Source organism: Zosterops lateralis (genome assembly GCF_965231275.1).
Source record: "Zosterops lateralis genome assembly, chromosome: 6".
Classification (NCBI taxonomy): domain Eukaryota; kingdom Metazoa; phylum Chordata; class Aves; order Passeriformes; family Zosteropidae; genus Zosterops; species Zosterops lateralis.
In genome coordinates, this window is record NC_139761.1 from 33,833,615 (window position 1) to 33,852,896 (window position 19,282).

General features: G+C 43.9%; 1 protein-coding gene across 3 annotated transcripts in view; it reads right to left on the minus strand.

The window, feature by feature from the left end:
* Nucleotides 1–19,282, minus strand: part of ACTN1 (actinin alpha 1) — an 85,757-nt gene that overhangs the window by 6,811 nt on the left and 59,664 nt on the right. For all 3 annotated transcript variants that reach the window (XM_083864065.1, XM_083864064.1, XM_083864066.1), the window contains exons 8-17: nucleotides 17,668–17,753; nucleotides 10,747–10,839; nucleotides 9,384–9,614; nucleotides 8,694–8,841; nucleotides 7,947–8,097; nucleotides 5,454–5,562; nucleotides 4,815–4,955; nucleotides 2,683–2,865; nucleotides 1,828–1,962; nucleotides 810–989 (exon numbers count right to left, since the gene is read on the minus strand). In XM_083864065.1, the coding sequence (XP_083720191.1) occupies nucleotides 810–989; nucleotides 1,828–1,962; nucleotides 2,683–2,865; nucleotides 4,815–4,955; nucleotides 5,454–5,562; nucleotides 7,947–8,097; nucleotides 8,694–8,841; nucleotides 9,384–9,614; nucleotides 10,747–10,839; nucleotides 17,668–17,753 (1,457 nt within the window). The remainder of the gene's footprint in view (nucleotides 1–809; nucleotides 990–1,827; nucleotides 1,963–2,682; nucleotides 2,866–4,814; nucleotides 4,956–5,453; nucleotides 5,563–7,946; nucleotides 8,098–8,693; nucleotides 8,842–9,383; nucleotides 9,615–10,746; nucleotides 10,840–17,667; nucleotides 17,754–19,282) is intronic.

The following is a 19,282-nucleotide window of genomic DNA, read 5'->3' on the forward strand; positions in this document are numbered from 1 at the left end:
GCAAAGGCAGTCCCTGGTGTTCATTTTCTCAGAAAAGGTTCTTTCTACTCTGCAGGTATTTAAAATCTGAATTTTAACTGAAAAAACCCATACTGAAAAGGCCAGTTTCTGATCTTTCTCTTTCTTAATAAAAACTTGGTCCTATTGCGAAATTCCTTTGCCTGGTCAGAGCAACATATTGGAGACCTTTAACGTAAATGAGAAGGAACCCAGTGCTTCTAGGTCTTATTTAAGCAGAAAACTCTCCTTTACCAAGAAACTGCATAAAACACAGAGCTTGGAAGACACTGGTGCTCCCCTGCCTCTGCTGCTGCTTAACGGAAAGCTAGCTAGAAAACAAAAACAAGTTTCAAAACCTGTGTTCAGCTGGACTAACGTTGAACTCAGATTGCTTCATGAAACCTCATATTATCAACAGAAAACTAATCTCTGACTTAAAAAAACCTTAACTTTTGGATTTTTTTTATTCTGCCAGGTAGAGACAGCTCAAAATCATCAGCACATGCCTCTTTAATCCCACCAAAAACGATCAAGTGGCAAGAGAAACGAGACTTTTCAATTTTTCAAGCAACATTGTGGGAATCTCATTCAGGTTGTTTCTGTTGTCTATATTTGGAAGTACATTGGAATGGGTTGGCATAAAGTACAATAAGGCACAAATGAAATTCAGTGACATGTTGTTGCATGCTTGGCAATATTATCAAGCTCTCCATTTTCCTGAGAACCACACCACATTGCCAGAGCTGTATGCCGCTGATGCTAACTGGCCATCACTAGCAGATGAGGCTAATTGCTGCCAAAACATTTACCTCCATGGTGTAGTTGGTGTGCTTGTTGTCAAAGATAAGGGCTTCCTGGATCAGCTGGTGGTCTCCTTCCAGCTGGTCGATCTTTGGTTTGTAATTCACAATGCTTTTCTCGTACTGCCGCAAGTGGTTGAGCTGGTCCTCCAGGGTCCCATGCATCTCTATTGAAATGCGGCCAATCTCCTGCATTAGGAAAGCCAAAGTAGTTAACACTTCACTGAAAGGACAAGCCCCAACATGCCTGACATTTATTGCAGCAATTTCACTCTCACACAGGATGATGATTCAAAAAAAAATAAAAATCTCATGGAGCAATTACTTCACAGGAGCTGAGATAGATAGCGTCAGCAAAAAATTTAGCACAGCCCTGAACATTTTCCAAGTGAGGTGAATCACATAATGTGTCTAATACAAGGATACAAAAGAAAAGGAAACTGCAGTCCATAAGCTAGTAATCTATCAAGGCAGATCTTTTTTCTGGTGTACACTGTCTGCCACTAAGTTAGTTCCTCATAAAACACATATTTCTGTAATTGCTGTCTTCTTTCCAGCTCCTGCCATCAGTAATAGCTTTGTATTTCTACGTTTGATCAACTGCAATGACTTTAACTCAAAGCTTACCTAAAGAGAGATGTCCCTTAAAAATGTCTCCTCTGCAGATGTTTGGTATATTAATTATATTTATTTAGTCACGTGTATCAAGACTATTGCTGGGCAAGCAATTACACAAACTGTCTCTGATCTAGGATTTTGAATTTGTTGCATATAAGCACAAATCTTAAAATACCAGTGTTCCCCATCTTAAGTAATGCTTTTTTTCTGGTACTAGAGATGGAGGAAGAGAAGTATAAGTACTTCAGTAATCAATATCAATCCTGGGATTCTTCATATTTTCTATGATGTTTCTCTTGCTTTCACTTGAAGAACAAATGGCTGTGACAATGGTCAAGAGAGATTATGAATAAGAGAATCAGTGAAGATCACAGAGGAAAACAGTGTTTCAAAATTTGCAAGGCACTACCTCCATCTTGGTCTGGATCCAGGGTCCAATGACATTGGCCTGTGCACCAAACTGTTTACGAAGCCGTTCATTTTGCTGCTGGCGAGCGTGTTCTTCCATCAGGGCTTGATCCCTTCTGGGAACCAGCTGCCGCACCTACAATGAAGAGTAACTCAGTGTGCAGTTTAGACACACAAAGGCACATGTACAGGAAATGCAGAAATTGCCACAAGGGAGGGAGGAGTGGGTGTTTGCACTGAATACAAACAGTCATATAGTTTAAGTCACAGTGGGCAAGCTCACAGAATGTGAATCCTATCTACCACAGGATACACAAACTCATGTCAGGCCATGGAAGACCAGAAGCAGCTTCCCTTCCATTCATTATTTGGGTTTTTGGTGGCTCATGTTAACTGAGTTGCAGGATTCTATTCAGATCTCACATTGGTGATTTTGTTTGTTAATAAGAACCATAAGCACAATGGGTATGGACAGTAGCTGCTCTTTTAGGAATACTGCAACGAAACAAGGAATACAGCTACTTGGTCGCAGAGACAGAATATCTGAAGGGCTGAATGATGAAAAAGAATACTTACCTGCAGGTCAACTGAAGATAAACCTTAAACCTTTCAAATTTAGCAATTTTCATTTAAAATTAGCATGTAAAAGGAGGTCTGATGTGCCTTAGGCGTTTATATCAAAGATCTCTTCCACTTTCCAAGTACATGGCAACTAAGCCAAAACCAAATGACAAAACCCCACTAAACTCAGCAGTGTGAGAGGGTAACTGCAGTGTAAATAATCCATTTCCTGGGCCCACAGTGGTTGAGCAGTAACATTGTCCCCCACTACCCTGCAAGGCTGGAAAGAACTCACGTGTTCCCATTTGCCGTTGATCTCTAGTGGGGTGATTGTAGTGTAAGGATTCGTTCCTGCCATGTTGACATGATATGTCTGGACAATCTTTGACACTTCATTGTGGATTCCCAGGATGGCTTGTCGTTCCTTGTCGGCATCTGGCAATGTGGCTTTGAACTGCTCATGAGCTGTGGTCAGTCCCTGCAGAAGAAAGGCAGCAGCAAAGGGAGTGTGAGAACATTACTTATGAAATAGCTTCTTCAACAAACATATTCCTGAAATGACTGCAAAAGCTAACACATTGCCAGGACACGATGCAGGCTACTCTAATACACTTTACAGGTTCTCTCAGTATCACTAAATGGGATGTTTTAAATAGTTAAATGATGTGAAGTCTTGTTTTCCCTCTCCTTCTGTCCCATGTTGACAGTGACAGAGATCATATACCAGAAAAAGGTGGAATAATAATGGCTCATCATTTAGGGGGAACTATTTCTGAAACACTGCTCAGTGACTGCTTGTCAGCCTCTTTGGGGAAGAAGATCTGACTACTAGAATTACTATTTTTAAAAAGTCTCACTATTTTAAATGTGCTATGTTTTCTTCTCTGGTATAGGTATGCACTATTTCTATACCCAAAGTAACTCCAGATGAGTACTAAGAGTCAGATTCAATTTGTTCAGAGTCAGTTAGAACCAGGTGAAGGTCTTACAGCCAACTGCAAACTTGCCACAGGCATCACATGCTCCTGCTGCTGAAAACCAGCTCCTTCTCCCTGACCACAACAGGCCCTTCCTGCTCCCCGTCTTGCTGCGGTGCCCGGGCCGTGCTCCAAAGACTGATGGTTGGGGCATGCTTGCTGGTATTTTGTAGCCAGCTGACAAGCCAGCTGCTTCTGGCTCATCTCCCACTGCTTCTACAGGCCTTTAAGGAACTTCATCCCAGAAACCTAGAGGATCAAGCCTAGGGAAGCGAATGCAGGGAAAGAGGCGGGAAAACACATGGAAAACAGAGGTGTGTGCAGGGATAACCAAGGGAACAGTGTGGACAGAAGAAGGAATGAAAGTAAACCACATGATTGACTACTCTCTCTCACAACACACACTGTTAACTATTTTCTGTAAATTCCTTCCTTACACGGTGACTCATTGCTTTGCAGCTGCTGTAGTGGCCATAGAGATGTAATACAAGTCTGGGGGCTGGGAAAAACACTGCAAGCAGTCGCAAGGAGACAATGGAAATGTTTAAGTGCTGTTTAGATTATTTTGCATTATGAAAGACTTAATGAACCCCTTTGTTCAGGAGGGAAGGATGGAAGAAACAAGTAGCAGCTCAGTAATCGTCACTGCTCCGCCACCACCCTGGGTGTTCCTGTAGGTTTCCCATTTGCTGCCTCACCAATGCTCACACTCCTGTCAGCCATTCTGGCAAACAGCTGACTTGGATTCTTTTCACAAGCCCAACAAGCAGGTGAAATAGAAGTCCCCACTGCAATCAAAGGAAAGAGTAATTGCTGCTAAGGTCTCCAGCTTACCTGTATATACCTCAAGGCACTTTCCTAACACCCTTTCAAAAGGGGAAAAACTGAGATACTGTCTTTGTTGTCCTAGAGAAGGCAAGACAACTTTGATTTCAAATGATAATTCAGCACCAAAGTGGACAATTCTGATTTTTCTTGTGTTCAGCACCAAAAACCAGCTAGTAGCTCAGCTGTCCTCATGGTACATCCTATCACATAGGACCAGATGACCTGGACATGACATTCCATGTGAGAACTGACCTGCAGACACTGTAAGCAGCACTAAGCTTTGCTCATGTGGGTTAATAAAAATTCCACATGACCCTAAAAAGTTCTCTCAATTTTCAGGCTTCCATTAATATGCCTCTGGAGTTACTCTGAAAAATCTGTTTTCAGTTTTTGTGTCCAGCTAGGATGATGTATGCGTGCTTTATACCTATTCAGATCCAAGTTTTTGGAGAAAATCAAGGAAAAATATGCTCATTTTTGTTTCTCTTCATAAGGCTCACTCAATAGAGCAGAAACACTAAAATATAACCTATAAATTCATACCACTCTGAATTCATACAAGTCAGGAGATCCCAAACTTCCCACTGTCCCCAGCTAACTGGTGCAAATGGCTGCTCTGTACCTGGATCTCCTCAATGGTGTGAACGATGAATGTGTCCTGCAGATCCTCCATGGCCCCTTCCATCCAGTTATTGAAAGGGGCAGCTCGTTTGGCATACTCCAGGTACAACTGATCAATTGTTTCCAGTAGTTTCTCTGTCCTCTGTGCATGCACAAAAAAAAAAAAAAAAAAAAAAAAAGAAAATCAGGAGAGATGGTTGGAGAAGAATAATCACATAGATACATGGGTTGTCAGAGCTGCTACTTCCTTTCAGACCTCCTTGGTGCTCCCGTGATGGCATGTCAGTAAAAATCTCTCTGCTGTTAAGAGATTACACACTGGACAGATATTTTCCCTCTAAGGGAAAATAAAATAAATCCAAGGTCCTTTGAAATAAAACAAAACGAGGCAGAATTTCAGGCAGAATGAGTTTACAAAACACATGAAAGAAGAAAAAATAAATTGACAGCCTGAGCAAACAAATGGCACCATAACTGGGCTAGAAGAAAAGAACCCTAAGTATACTGAAATGTAGCCCTTGTTTACAGTAGTCCAGGATGTTCTAGGAATTCACAAGTGAGCTAATATTGCTTGTGCCCACTGCAGCTTGGCCCCCATGAATGAGTCTATTCAGAATGTCCAACTTGTAACATATCTCACCTCCAAGGCTTCTCTACGTTTCTGGGTTAGAGCACCCAGATTATCCCACTGATCACAGATCTTCTGGCACCTGGCATTGACACTGGGAGAGTCGTAATAGTCCAGCTCACTATAAAGGTGGGGGAAAAAATAACAAGAAGTCAAATAATGATCCTTTACAGAAATAACAGAAACCTATTAGAAATCTTGATCAGTCTTGGAAGACAGATTCAGACAAAGTGATCATGGTCGCTGCGTCAGGATGATATCAGGATCTAGTTTAGGAGACACTATGTTATGCTGAATCAAACATCAAACAGCACAGAAGAGGACCGCACAAGGCCTCAACAAATACTGAGGCTGGCTACCTGATGGGAATAACTTGCCAAAGGGGGAAGGGAGTATAGACTTTGGCTCAAACTAGAAATAAGCAGATTATGATCAGAGCAATCTGCTCCTGTATTCTGCTTAAGAACATTAGCAGTCTAACAAACTGTGTCTTATACATTAGAATGGAAGCCAAAGATTTTATTAGGAACACTAAGAAACTGCTTAAGATTGTCCTAAGAATTGCATAGTACAGGTGGCAAGGAATAGCTAAATTACATAACCCAGTAAATTTATTTAGGACAATCCCAGAATAGCCGTGTAGTTTTCTCTCGTATATGCCTGACAAGAAGTGCTTTGCTGACATGTCTACAGGCTGACACTCAAGGAATACAGGCTGGTAAAAGTATGACTAGGGAGAGCACAGGGACACACTACAGCTTGCAGCCTTGCATTGCTTTGTGCTCATGGTTCTGCATATGGTCAAAGAGGGAGAAATCTAGAGGCAGAGGGAGACCAGCCAAACTGGAGAGTGTCAGCCTTGAAAGAAAAACCCAAAATAAACCACTGGGAATAAATCACTGAGTGATCCTGAGCCATCTGATGGGCAATTCTTTAAGCATTTATGCAGGTTAGTCTTGCCTCCTGCAACTTTCTTTCTTCATGCCATTGTACTGCCCTCCTGGGGTGTGTGGGCTCAGCTGTTGGTGGAGTCCTTCAGCAAACTAGCCAGGAAACTGATTTGGGCTAAAAATAACTTCTTTGCTAGGTTTTTAATCCAGATCAGTTGCTTGATCTATTTTGGTAGAGAGCCAGCACTGCAGATGAAAGAACTCCTTGTGAAAGCCTGACTTGTAACACACCTGCACTGGACCACTATGGCTCAGGAGGGGAACATGTCACACCTCCAAACAATCCTGCCATGGGTAGCTGCAGTGGCTTCCTCCACACCCTCTGCATGTCTCTGGAGAAGAAAAGAGCTCTGCCATGGTTTTTCAGGGCATGGCCTCTTTGCTGAAATGGAAGATGGCTTTTTTAACAATAGCAGAGCCTGCTGTTCTCACACTTTCAAAGAAATACCCTCTCCCACAGCTTAGGCCTCAGTCTTCCCTGTTGCTCTTAGAGCTGCAGCTGCTTTGGCTGACAATGTAGTGTGTGCTTTAGAAGTGGCAGGTCAGGTAATGCTTGCTGACTAGACAGACTCAGTTTTAATCTTACTGACATGGAGGATTGCCTTGAGCCCTCCTCCTGTTCCAAGGTCAATCCTCCAGTGGACAAGAGAACAATTCTGCAAATCTCTGTTGTTAAAGAAGATAATGATCTTGATCCAATAAAATCCTAATTTTTTAGAGAAAAACAGCTCTTCAGCCCAAGAGGACTGATCTTGGCCCAGACATTAACCTCAGATAGGCCAGTGTGATAAATAAATCTTTTTAAAATAGGAAACAGAGTCAAAACAAGTAGTTCAGACTGGTTTTTGCCAAGAAACATGCAAGGTTTCAAAACCTCCCTGTGCTGCAGCTGCTAGCTCTTTGCCTGCCTGCTATCTCAAGCAATCCTGTTAAGCCCCCCATTTCTCTGGTAACCTGTATTACACCAGGAAAAGGAGCGGAGGTGAAGGTTTCCAAGCTGGAAACAGGGAAAGAGCTGATCTGCTGTGAAGATGCCCTGCAGCATGTGCTGAACAGAATGCACACAGTGCAGGTACTCCTGGGGAAAAGAATGAGGCTATGATGGGCTCAAGCAGCTTTTTGCCTGCTGGAATAAGGAGGACTTTTTTTTTTTTTAATAAAAGAGAGCAAACTGAGACCCTCCTACCCTCTCCTCTTTCCTTCTGTTCCTGGAAAAGTATGACAGTGTTACACCTCTGAAATACAGCATATGCCAGCAGCAGGTCAGACTCTTTAGGAAAGGGTTCATGGCAGCATAATGAACTAGAAGAGGATGGAAACTTGGCTTAGGAATATAATTCTGCCTCCTCCTCCTCAACAGCACCCACGGCTCATCCATTTTCTGGCCTGCTTTTCTGGTGTGTCCGGATACTGGATAGCTGTATCCTAGATACTGTTTGGAAACACTGGGAATTCCCAGCATTTTTGCATGGGGATCGATTTTTTGCTCTCCAGAGGGCAAAGCTCACTAAGCCTCCCTGGCCCCAAGGATGGGACGTGCTCTGGGGTGCCGTACTTGAGCTCTTGTGCAATAGCAGCAATCTGTTCCACGCGGTCCTGGTGGGCAGCCAGGTCACTCTCAAAGGCCTCGTGTTTCTTCAGCAGGGCCTTGATCTCCGAGAGGGTTGCAGTTTCGTAATCCTTCTGCTGCAGCATTGCTTCCTTACCTGGGGAGGGAGCCAAAGGACAGAAGAATGAAGGACAGGAGCCAGGGTGGCCAAAGCCAGCTCTCACCACCCAGACAGCCTCGAGGGCCCTCGAAAGGGCATCGGCCTCACTCCAGGTGCCCTGCCCGAGGCTTGTCCCCGTGCCTGCTGGCCTAGAGAAGCACAATGCTCGCTTTCAAACCACAAAGTGTAAATTTGCCATTAACAACACAGAAGGGCACATAATGTAGCTTAAGCAAGCACTGTCACAGTTTATACTGGACTCGTCTCAGTATGTGAAAAGTGGGTTATGCTGATCCTGTAAAAGCCAATAGTAGGTAGCATTTACTGCAGAGGAACTTTTCCCCTCTGTCTGTGACTGCTCTCTTCTAGCCAAAGTTCTCACTTTGCCACAGTTAGGAAACGCAGAAGTTGACTGCATGATGCAGAACAGAAATCAAGCTGGTTTCCATACACTGTCTTTTTATAAAATAAGAAATAAATCTAGCCTTCTCAAGAGGAAACTCTCATGGAAGGACCCATGCACAATCCATCTCCTCCTCCCTACATAAGGCAGCACTGTGTCAGGCAATAGAAAGCATGTAGGTTGGCATTACCATCTGTCCAGGACTCATGAATGGATGCCTTCTGCCGGAACTTCTCTGCCAGGTGATCCAGCCTCTCTAGCCTCCGGATCTCATTCAATAACCACTCCTCGTAGCCCTTCTCAGCCTGCTCTAGGCCACCCCAGGCATTGTTTATATCCTAGAGACAGAAATGTGAGATGGAAAGGCAAGTTAGAAGCTGGAGGGAAGATGTTCACCAGCATTAGTCTCAGTGAGGCTCCAACTGATTGGAGAGAGTGAGCATGGGCTTTTCATCTCACAGGGTTCTGCAGACAAGTCAGAGAGAGAAAGTGTCAGACTGAACACAAGCAGGACTAAAAGTGCCAGGATATAACTGTCTGCAGAAAAAAGCTTCTCCAAACACTTCTAGAGTTTTAAAGTTCCCCTATGTGAAACTTTAATAAAACTCAACTCTTTCTGAATCAGGAAGAATGAAAGCCACTGAGACATCTCCTCATAAAGACAGGCAACTTGTGAAGAGCCTCAGAGTCTGATTTAGACACAGGGAAGCAATGATCATTTGATCCTCTCCTATCGTGGCCTCCCTGATTTATATTTTGCAGGGCTCCTCCCACAGACTATCTCACTATGAAGGTGGGAATTCTCTGCCCATGCATGCGGGAAAAGGGGTCTCATTTTTCAGGTATCTTTGGGGTATATAGAAGCAGTCACCCCACTCACCGAGACCATTTTCCCTTCAGAGGGCATGAAGGCTGGCCTATTGCTGAGCCGCAGCTTGGTCTGCAAGGTGTTGAAATTGATCTCAAGTTGGCACTTTTCTTGGACCTTGGGGGGCTTGTGCAGGCGGCGGTAGTCCCGGAAATCCTCCAGTTTCTGCTGCATGGCCTGCATGGTGTTCTCTGGGGCCCGGTTCTCCAGCCAGGGGATGGTGCGACGAATCCACTCCAGCAGCTAGAAGGAGCAATGACAGAAAGCCTTGAATTGAAAATTGTGCTGAAACTGCAGGTGTTGCTCTGATAATAATGGACCATTTACTTTTATGCTTGCTGTCAGAAAGATTCTGCCACCAGCAGGGCTTGTAAAGAGAAGTTTGCCAGCTTTATTGGAAGTACTTTTTTTTTTTTTTTTTTTAATGAGCAACACATTCCTTACTACACTAAGTAGTACTGCTTGTTGCAGCAATGCCAATCCAACATGCTTAAGGCACAGGTTTTGCACAAGCAGGACCAAAACTATATCCTCAGATTATGTTAAAGCCTTAAGAATTTTGCTAGACTGTTGCATAACTAAAGGATGCTCTAAGTCATTATCTCCAGAAAAACATGACAGGAGAAATCAAGTTCTTGCCTTCAGTTCAGCCTTACACTTTTCCCACTCTAGCTTCCTCAAAGTCACTGTTGCTCTTTGAATATACCTCCATAACAAACCTAATTGGAGAGCTGACAAAATGCTAAATGCAATAGGCAGTCTACACTGTGAGTGGAGTAGTGCCCTATGCTTTTCAGATCAGGCTGAAACCAGGCTTATGAGTTTTGTTTGCCCTTCTGCTGTTCATCTTCTCCTCCCTACTTAACTACCACGAACATACTCCAGTCCACATCTGGTCTCTTGCAGTTTCCCTGTTGTCAGTCAGCCTCTCAGTTAACAAAAACAGCCTCCAGCTTGTATCTGACAAAGATTCTTTCCATTATCAGCAAATGCATATTTCTTTCCTCAAATATCTCTTTTATTCTCTGATCCAACTCCTGACTTCTACAGTAGATTAGCATACAAGCTGTATAGAAGATGTCATGAACTTGTACAGCCCTGATGAATTCAAGTTTACCCAACTTGATTTTTCCTTTGATTTTAGCATTTCTGGGTTGGCTTCTAATAAATTGAGAAATTCAAAGTCTCTCTCTGGAAGCTTTCTGTTCTAAGGTAGATTGTTCTTGTCTTTAAGGTAACTTTGGTCTTTAATTTGAAGAGGAAAAAATAGTTTTCCAGAGAAAATATCAGTGGGCCAATAGCATTCCCCAAGATTACTTATCAGCATTAAATGCAATTCTTTTCTGCATACCACCACTCAGAAACAAACACCTACATCACTGGCCAGTTTTTCGTAGTCTTCCATGAGCTGTTCATTTTCTTGGTTGACTGCCAGCACCTTGCAGATACGATTTGCTGCTGTCTCCGCCTGACAAAGAGAAGAAAAATGGAAGAAGGGAAAATATATGAAAAAAACAAACCAAACCAACAAAAAAACCCAAACCAAACCAAAAACAAACAAACAAAAAAACCCAAAAAACAAACCCAAACCAAAACTTGCAGCTTAGCTTCCTGCTACCTACCTGCAGGTAAAATGTCCTACCCTTAGCTCTAGCAACCTGTCTGCGCTTTGAGATGTCTGTCCTGACCTCTCTGCTTTCCATCTGGCCTTCTATAATGACTTGGTTTTTTTCCCTTCTTCATAGATTCTCAGCTGTATTGACTCTACCCTATATGTTGTGGGACAACCAATGTTTCTATGCTTTTTCTGGAGCTGCTTCTGTAAGAGGGCCTTGTTGTTTGCTTCCTACCAGAGGGACCCTGGCTACCCCTTCACAAAGACAGGGAGTTTCTGCTGCCATCTCCACTCCCCATATCAGCATTCTGAGCTGGAACAGCAGTAAGAGTGATGTCAGGCTGATGAGACTGTCTCTATGCTTTTACCCCAGGAAAGAACTACCCAAACAGAGTTAACACACAGACTGGACTTATGGGAAAATTCCTAATTTTGTTTGGCAGATTAAATGGTAGATACTTCTCTTAATCTTGAATTCTCCCCAGCAGAACTGTCTTCCAGTTTTTCCTGTATTTCTGGCACTGATTACAGGGCCATCTCCTTGGTGGAGCATACATACCATGTATTTAGAGTCTCACAATTCAGCTGAGAAGAGGATTTCTTTTACCCCCACTTTTCTGGGTAACCTTTCTGCTTACTGTTCCAAAACAAGTCTCACAAAAAAAAAAAAACAAAAAAAACAAAAAACAAAAAAAAAAAAAAACCTACTGTTACTGTTTAAGTTTGGAATTTTTTTTCTTTCTTTCCATTGCGAGACCAAAACCTGGTTCTCTGCAGGGAGCTCAACATGTTAGAACATGAATTTGGAAAGTAAGGATCAGAAAAATCCCAGCTATGAACTCAGAAGCAGTCAGTCTGGAGTGCCATGCGTGTGTTTGGCATGGGGGACATACAAGCACAGAATGATCCTTGCACAGAATGTATCTGTGAGTTATCAGCTCCCTTTATCATTACCATGGTGTGTGCCATGCCACAAAGCCTCAGGATATGCCCCTGTGATGCATCAGGGGATTGCTCAGATCCTTCTTATCACAGTACAGCTGTCACCCTGGTGCCTGGGGAAGGTGCTAGAGATACCCACAGGCCCCCTTGGGAGAAGTCCTCCTTACAGAGGCTAAGTGCAAATATGGAGAGGGTACATGCCAACACTACAACAAACCAACCGTGAACACTGTGTCCTGCCTCAAAACTACATTTAGGACTGATGCCAAAATAGGTTTTGCTGAGTTTATAGCTGGTAAGTTTCAACCTTTTTCTATTTTTAAAAGACCTTTTATTATCTGTTTATTCAATCTTCAAGGACATTTGAGAAAAAACCTCTAATTTTTGCAGCTGATGTGAAGCAGCAAGAATAGCAATAAAGTCATAGGCTGTACAGTGATGTATGGATTGCTAAGGTCCCAGGGGACACAGCAATCTTATTCATTTGTAGAATGAAATGAAGCTGTTAAAACATCTATTCAGTCATCTGCCCCTTCACTAAAGTGGACCAGCTATGAGATATACAGATTATCAGCTAATTTAAAACACATCAGAGAGATCTGTACAGTTAAAGGAGCAGTTTCATTTAAAAAGAAATCTGCAAAAAGTGCAAACAATGGCTACATTTAAGAAAGCTTGTATTTTGGCCTATTTTTAACTAAAGTTTGTGCTCTAATGAAGTGTTTTTTGATGTACAGAGAAAACTATAGACATAGGATCAAACAGAATGTCAAAAAGGCATTGCTAGAGCCTTACCACGCAGCCTAGTGACTGCAGGGAACTGGCGCTACCTAATGTTTATCTCAATCACTCCAGGAGAGGTGTTCATTTAAGTTTCTTATTTTTACACCCCATGAGCTCACTGCAGCAGCAGCCAGCTGTGCAGGCAGGACCCCATTCCACTGAGGCATATTTACATGTATCTGGTGATAGACTTTCTCCAGCTGCCCAAGTTTAAATGTGTATGTGTGTATATATGGGTGTTGAACAACTGTCCAAACAAAAAGACCCAAAGAATGTCAGCAGTTACGACATTATTTGTATTATCCTAATGGCAGGAGTACAGAGGCTTTCTTTCCCCCACCAGTACTTGCCTCCCAATGGTTCTTGCCTTGGAACTGCTACTGCTCTATGCAATAGTGTGTTGTCGCTGCAGCCACAGAAAAGGCTCTGTGGCCACAATGACCATTAATGTCACGAGCAACATATTACACTGTGCTCTGAGCAGGGTAGGACAAAAGGATGCCAGAGCTTTCAGGCAGCCTTCACAAATACCGTCCCCCCCCATCCACTACTGCTAATGAGCTGATCCATGGTGATGGCAACCTCAAACCTAAAATGAAACACTTTTAGGTAAATGAAGAGTGGCACACCAAGATGTTTACATGAGGCCAAGGCAGCTCCCCCTACACCTTCGTTAGTTCAGTGGAAAAAGCTGTTTTGGCTTCCCCACACTGCTAAAGGCAATGATCCATTTAGGATGTTCATGATGACTCCAAAAAGCCAAGATACCCAAAAGCACAGGGCAGCACTGAGAAGATGCAGAATCCTGGGGTCTGGAAGCTGCATACCTGTATTCTCAGAGAACCTCTGTGAGCCCATCAGCTTCAGTGCAGCATCGTGCTGACACATTGTAGTACTTGCACTCAGAGTCTTGGGGAAGGCAAGCCCAGGACACTCTGCATGATACCATGCTGCTGTGTCTACACACATGCTGTTTGGTGGAATCAAAATGAAAAACTGAATGGCAGCAATTTATCTGCCTTTTGTCTTTTCTGTACTTCTCAACCATAACTTGAACAGCTTAGGATAGAAGTAGAGTTTGCAGTCTCTCTAGTTCATGGATCCAAGTGTTTCTGCTGAGGAGGATCACGAAGGAAGGCATTCCCACAGTGCACTATGTAGGGATGCCTGCCTGTTGCTGTCCTCTAGCCTCAGGGGAAGATGCCTGCCTGCTGCTGTCCTCTGGCCTCAGAGGACCACTCCAAAATACCATACACCAAACACAATCTCTTAATAAAACAGTAAAACATCAGTTAGAAATTGCCACAAGCTTACAAAATATTAAGCCAACCAGTAGTTGCATGCATTTAGTGTGAAAGTCAGAAGCAGTTAGAAAACAAGCAAACCAACCAAAGCAAGTATACCTACAAATATATATATATATATAATGGCATAGAGAAAAAGCAGCCATCTACATACACATGTCAGGCTGGGGACCCTGTACCTTCAAAGGCTCAGGATAAGAGAATGAAAGAAGCAGAAAGCGGCTCATGGGACTCTCCCTTCAGGCCTGGTGGCAGTAATGAAAAATCTGGATGAAAAATTGAGTGATATCACAGTAAGTCACCTAACCCTGCATGAGGTGGCAACACAGTAACATCTAGGCAGGGGTTTGTACTCAACAATCACTTTGCATTTGCCTGCGGTTTGAATCTGTGTCACTTAGCAGCTGGCTAATATATGACTAGGGCAGCTCCAAAAAGGAGCTGTGTCCCTCCTGCCAGGGCACAGTTGAGTTGCTGGCCCATCAGGACTGCTAAAACATTAATAACATATTAAATTTTCCCTGTAAGCCAGCTGGACTACATGGGATTGAAATTTTAATAACTGAGAAACTTCATCTTTAGTTTTTGCCGTAGCTACTTGGTTCAGGTCCTGAGGCAAGCAGAAGACTGTTTTCAGTTATCCCAGGAGACTGAGCATCCACCTAAATTGCTGATCTGAGCATGGAACCTGCTGAGCAGGTTTGCAAATCATGGAATGGGTGCAAAGACAAAAGGAAGATTGGCGAGTGTCACGGCTGTTTCTGCAGTAGGCTACAACCCTCCTCAAATTATGATTTGATGTTTCCTCATCTGGAATTCCTCAGGTTAAGCAGACTGCATGGAGCAGTCCCTCAGGCGTACCTGGCAAACAGCAGGCCTTATCATGAGGCTGGCACGATTTCTGAAACTACAGTCTTCCTGGGCAAGTATCAGCTGGCTGGAGGTTGCAGCCTGGTCTTGAGTGTTTTGAACGAGAAACCACAGGATCCTAGCAGGAAAGTCATGACTACACAAATTATGCCAAATGGGCAAGTCTACTGCACTGCCATGGGACACATTCCCAGTTTCTTGGAAACAAGACAGTATCACGTAATTTATACGAAACTGGGCAGAGAACAAAAAGCTTGAACTAAAGAGCTGCTCCCTGGAAACTACTGCTTGCATTTGCCCTCTGAAAGCAAGCATCAGCATGGAAACTGAATCAATGTTGGGACCATCGGCATGGCTTTGCACAAAAGAGATGGAATCTTCCTGGAGTCAGATGAGCCCTCAAGCTGGGCAACACAAGGACTGTGTCTCAAATAGAAAAAGCATGTCTGTAACACGAAGAACGTAGTCTTGGATTTTGGATTTTACTGTTCTAAAGCCTCCTATTTAAAATTAGCAATAATCTTGTGGAAGGGCTGCAGCCCAGGCAGGTTATGACATGGGTGAAAAGAATCTACCTTTTTCCCTTATTCAAAGGACTGCTGGGAAATTGCTTGTCCAAAGGCGATCTGCAACTACTTAGTTCCAAACATCTTGATGTCAGGCAAAGAGACACTGGAGTAAAGAGGAAGCAGGAAGAAGGAAGGCCTGAAGCTATGGAAATGGGCAAGGCAGAGGAAAGATAAATAAAACATATAAGTGGTTTGGTAAACAGAGGAGAAGTACAAAGAAGAAACAAGGAATGGAAAAGCATGTGAGTTTGGGAAAGCTGAAGGCCTGGTAGAAATGAACTTCACGGCTGGAGCACAAAAGTGCTATGTAACCAGCTCACAGATGATTCAGCCTAGGAAAACACCACTGACCCGGTGGAGGCTGAGTGTGGAAGGCAGGATGGCAGCCCAAGCGGGACGGGCTGGGATTTCCTGGAGTGGGTGGATTTGACTGTGGTACTTCTGGAAGTGCACTGCCTGGCCAGGACAATGCCCACTAGTTACTGAAAGGGTACTGCCTCTGTCAAAGCAGACATCCATTCATCTTCCAATGCTAGCTTTAACAAATGCTTTCTTCTCTGCTGTGTGAGACTGGAGGGAAGGAGCAGCTCAATACTGTCCGAAAGGATATTTACATCACTTCTCCAGTAAGATTACAGATGGCATATCCAAATGCATCACTGGATGCACTGGGCTTCCCTGACAACGCCCTGGGGCGGATGGGGGTCTGGCATTCCTCACTGGAGAGGAGAGGTGGGCAGGGCAGGGTGAGGGGAGGGGTTGTTAGCAGTAAAGTCTCACCTTCTGTGCCCCTGAGAAGGCGTGGTAGTAACATGAGACATAGGTCATTATGGCCTTCTCATCCGGCCTTAGCGTGCCTATAATATCTGTGCAGAGAAGGAAAAGAGGTTGAAAGGATAAAGTAAGAAGCAGCACATAGGATAAAACAAAACAATCATGGGTGGCGTGAGAGAGGGGGAGAAAACTTCCCATCATGCATTGCAGGACAGGCCAAACAGATTTCCATGCGGAGAGCTGGGAATTCAGATCAGAAGGTGGCTAGCAGTGTTGGCTTGTGGCTCAAAGCGGCACCCCTCCCTACCCCCCAATCCAGGGGGATCCTGAGATGAGGAACTGGCCTCTGCACCTTCACAGCTGTGGTCTGGGGGCCTGGCCCAAGGATGCAAACGAGTTGTTTGGAGATCTGAAGGCCTGTGTTGGAGGCCCTTGGTACAGCGAGGAGCTGGAGATCAGAGCCTTCCCACGCAGTGCACTTCCTACACAGCATCTACTCTGCTGCAACGCGCACTGCCTGTTCCTAAAGCACTCAAGTACAGGAGGCTGCTTGGTTTTGGCAAGAGATGTGTACAAGGTTTCACCTGCAAAATGTTTTCCTTAAGTGACTCCATCACCAACAGGAAAAGGGCTAAGCCAGAAGTAGCAAGGACTTAACTGCCTGATTTCCAACATGGATGAGAAAAGAGAGGGGGAAAAAAGGAAACAAATGAACAAAAACAGGCATCTCTGTCATGATAAGCAATGCTCTGTTTGCAAAACCACCATGGATGTATTTGTTAGACATGCTTTGTAAGCCCCGGGTGAACTGGGACTGAATTTGTGGCACAACTTAAGAAAGCAGCAGGTTCAGATCTTAAAGCAGGGTACTGGAACCTGGAGCATACATAAGGCAAAAGATAAAACTTTGGCCATTCATTAAACCCTTCATAAAACCTTGGTCAGCTCTGTTTCTCCATCTTTGGAAAAGGCCAAAAAAAAAAAGTGAATAGGTATCTGTATTATTTCCCTTGGGGGGAGGTGCAGTTTCCTGCTGCGCAGAGAATCTATGTGGTTGCCTTTGCTTTTTGTAAGACCAAGCATCCCAGCTCAGATTTACCAGGATCAAGAAGTACAGATTCTTGGCCATCAGGGCAGCAGTTCATAAGGCAAATGGAGAAGGCAGAGCCCCCCATGCCCTTAAATTTGCATATGTGCCAAAGTGTGGCATACCTAAGTGCCACTGGAAGTACTGCTGACTATAGGGAAACGGAATTCCTGGCTCCCTTGCCCCACGTATTTTATCTGGGGCACCACTTTGAACCAACAGCCAACTCTACCAAGAACATAATAATAAAGATGCCCGTAGCTAGAGAGGAGAGAGAGAAAGAAAAAAAGGTTTGGACATTAGCAACGGCACCAGGTGTGCTCTGTGGAGGGAGCTTGGGATCCTGCGATACCTTCTGGGCTCCTGAGAAGGCGTGGTAGAAGCTAGAAACATAGGTCATGATGGCTTTCTCGTCAGGACGGGCAGTTCCAACAATGTCTGTCAAAAAAAACCTCACGTTAAGAGCACAATCAACGGATGGGAGGAAAGCAGAGGAGGGGCAGAACCACAACTGTCCAGGAGGCCTGCTGCAGTGTGTGTGTGTCATAGCGATTCCACAGGGCTTCCCAGCATTCCCCAGAAGATGTGTGTACCTCAGAACCCAGGATCACCCTTCTGGTTCCCCTCCCTCATCATCAAATTTCCTCCAGAGTTTGGCCAGGCTAAGGCAGCCATGTTGTCAGCATGTCTTGTGTCACAGCACTTCCCTGTCCTGAGAACATTACTGTGACTGGTGGATTGAATCAACCCAAATTGGAATCAGGCTGACATGACTTTTATAGATATATTATACTGTATTTCCTCCATGCAGCTCTGTTCTTCTCGACAGACTTTCTCCCTTCTTTTCCATGCCTCCCTCCTCTATTTCAACACAATGATGGCTTGAATTTCAAGAGGCCCTTTCATTAGTTTCAGGGGAAACTCAACACCTCCAGAGATCAGAATTAATGACATGGAGGAATGCACATTAGCTTGACTCCATGAGGGAGGAGAGAGATCAGTAAAGAGCAGTGAGAACTCCTGCCAGGAGCCCTCTTCATCACTGCTACTTTTGCTGAGATCTGAAGCTAGATCCACTTGTTTAGGAGGTGTCTGTATTTCCTACAGAATGGCAGGAAACATTTGAATCTGTTCTGGAAACCTCATGATTATTTTTTTAACCTCAGCATGATGAAAGCAAAAGTCATCTCTGAGGATGAGAAATACTACCTAGGAACATGAACATCCTAGTTACTGAAATAAAGGTTCGCTGTGTTTGGCTGTCCTATTCTCACCTTTCCTTTTTGCTCCTTTCACTCCTTTATTTAACAAAAATCTTTAACTGCTTCTCCTGTCTAACCCAAGTCAGAAATACAGCTTCTACCACTGAAACCAGCTGGCTTTAGGCAAGCAGCCAACAACCAGTGAACTCTTTCAGGCTGTTGTTTGTACTCCAGAGTTACAGTCATCAAAATCTATTGCCAAGCTGGTCCTGACAAGGCTCTGAAAAGTAATCCTTGCTGTCCCAGTGGCCTCAGGGATGCAGTCATAATCAGCAGCAAAAGCATCTCTGAACAACGCATAACCCTGCCTTGGTCTCCAGACCCAATCAGTGAAGGATCTTCATGCCAAACACTTCTGAGTAGTCAAGAAAAAGTAGTTTATAATAATAATAATAGTAATAATAATATCACGCCCTCAAAAGGAAGAACACCAGCAACATCAGAAAGACCACAGCAAAAAAATCCTGGAGCAAAATGAACACAGTCCTACACCATACACTAACTCAGTATTTGGCCTGATAATTAAAAGGGAACACTTCTGTCAGCAGATGATAGGTGTTACTTATCTCTGCCTTGTGTGTCAACCCCAAGTTAAGATCTCCACACTAGACTCAAAACACTGAAGGACAGAGGAGGAAGAGGGAAGCAGAACACGTGACTCATTATTCCATTTTAACTTTTCCTCTGTACATTTACTGCACAGTC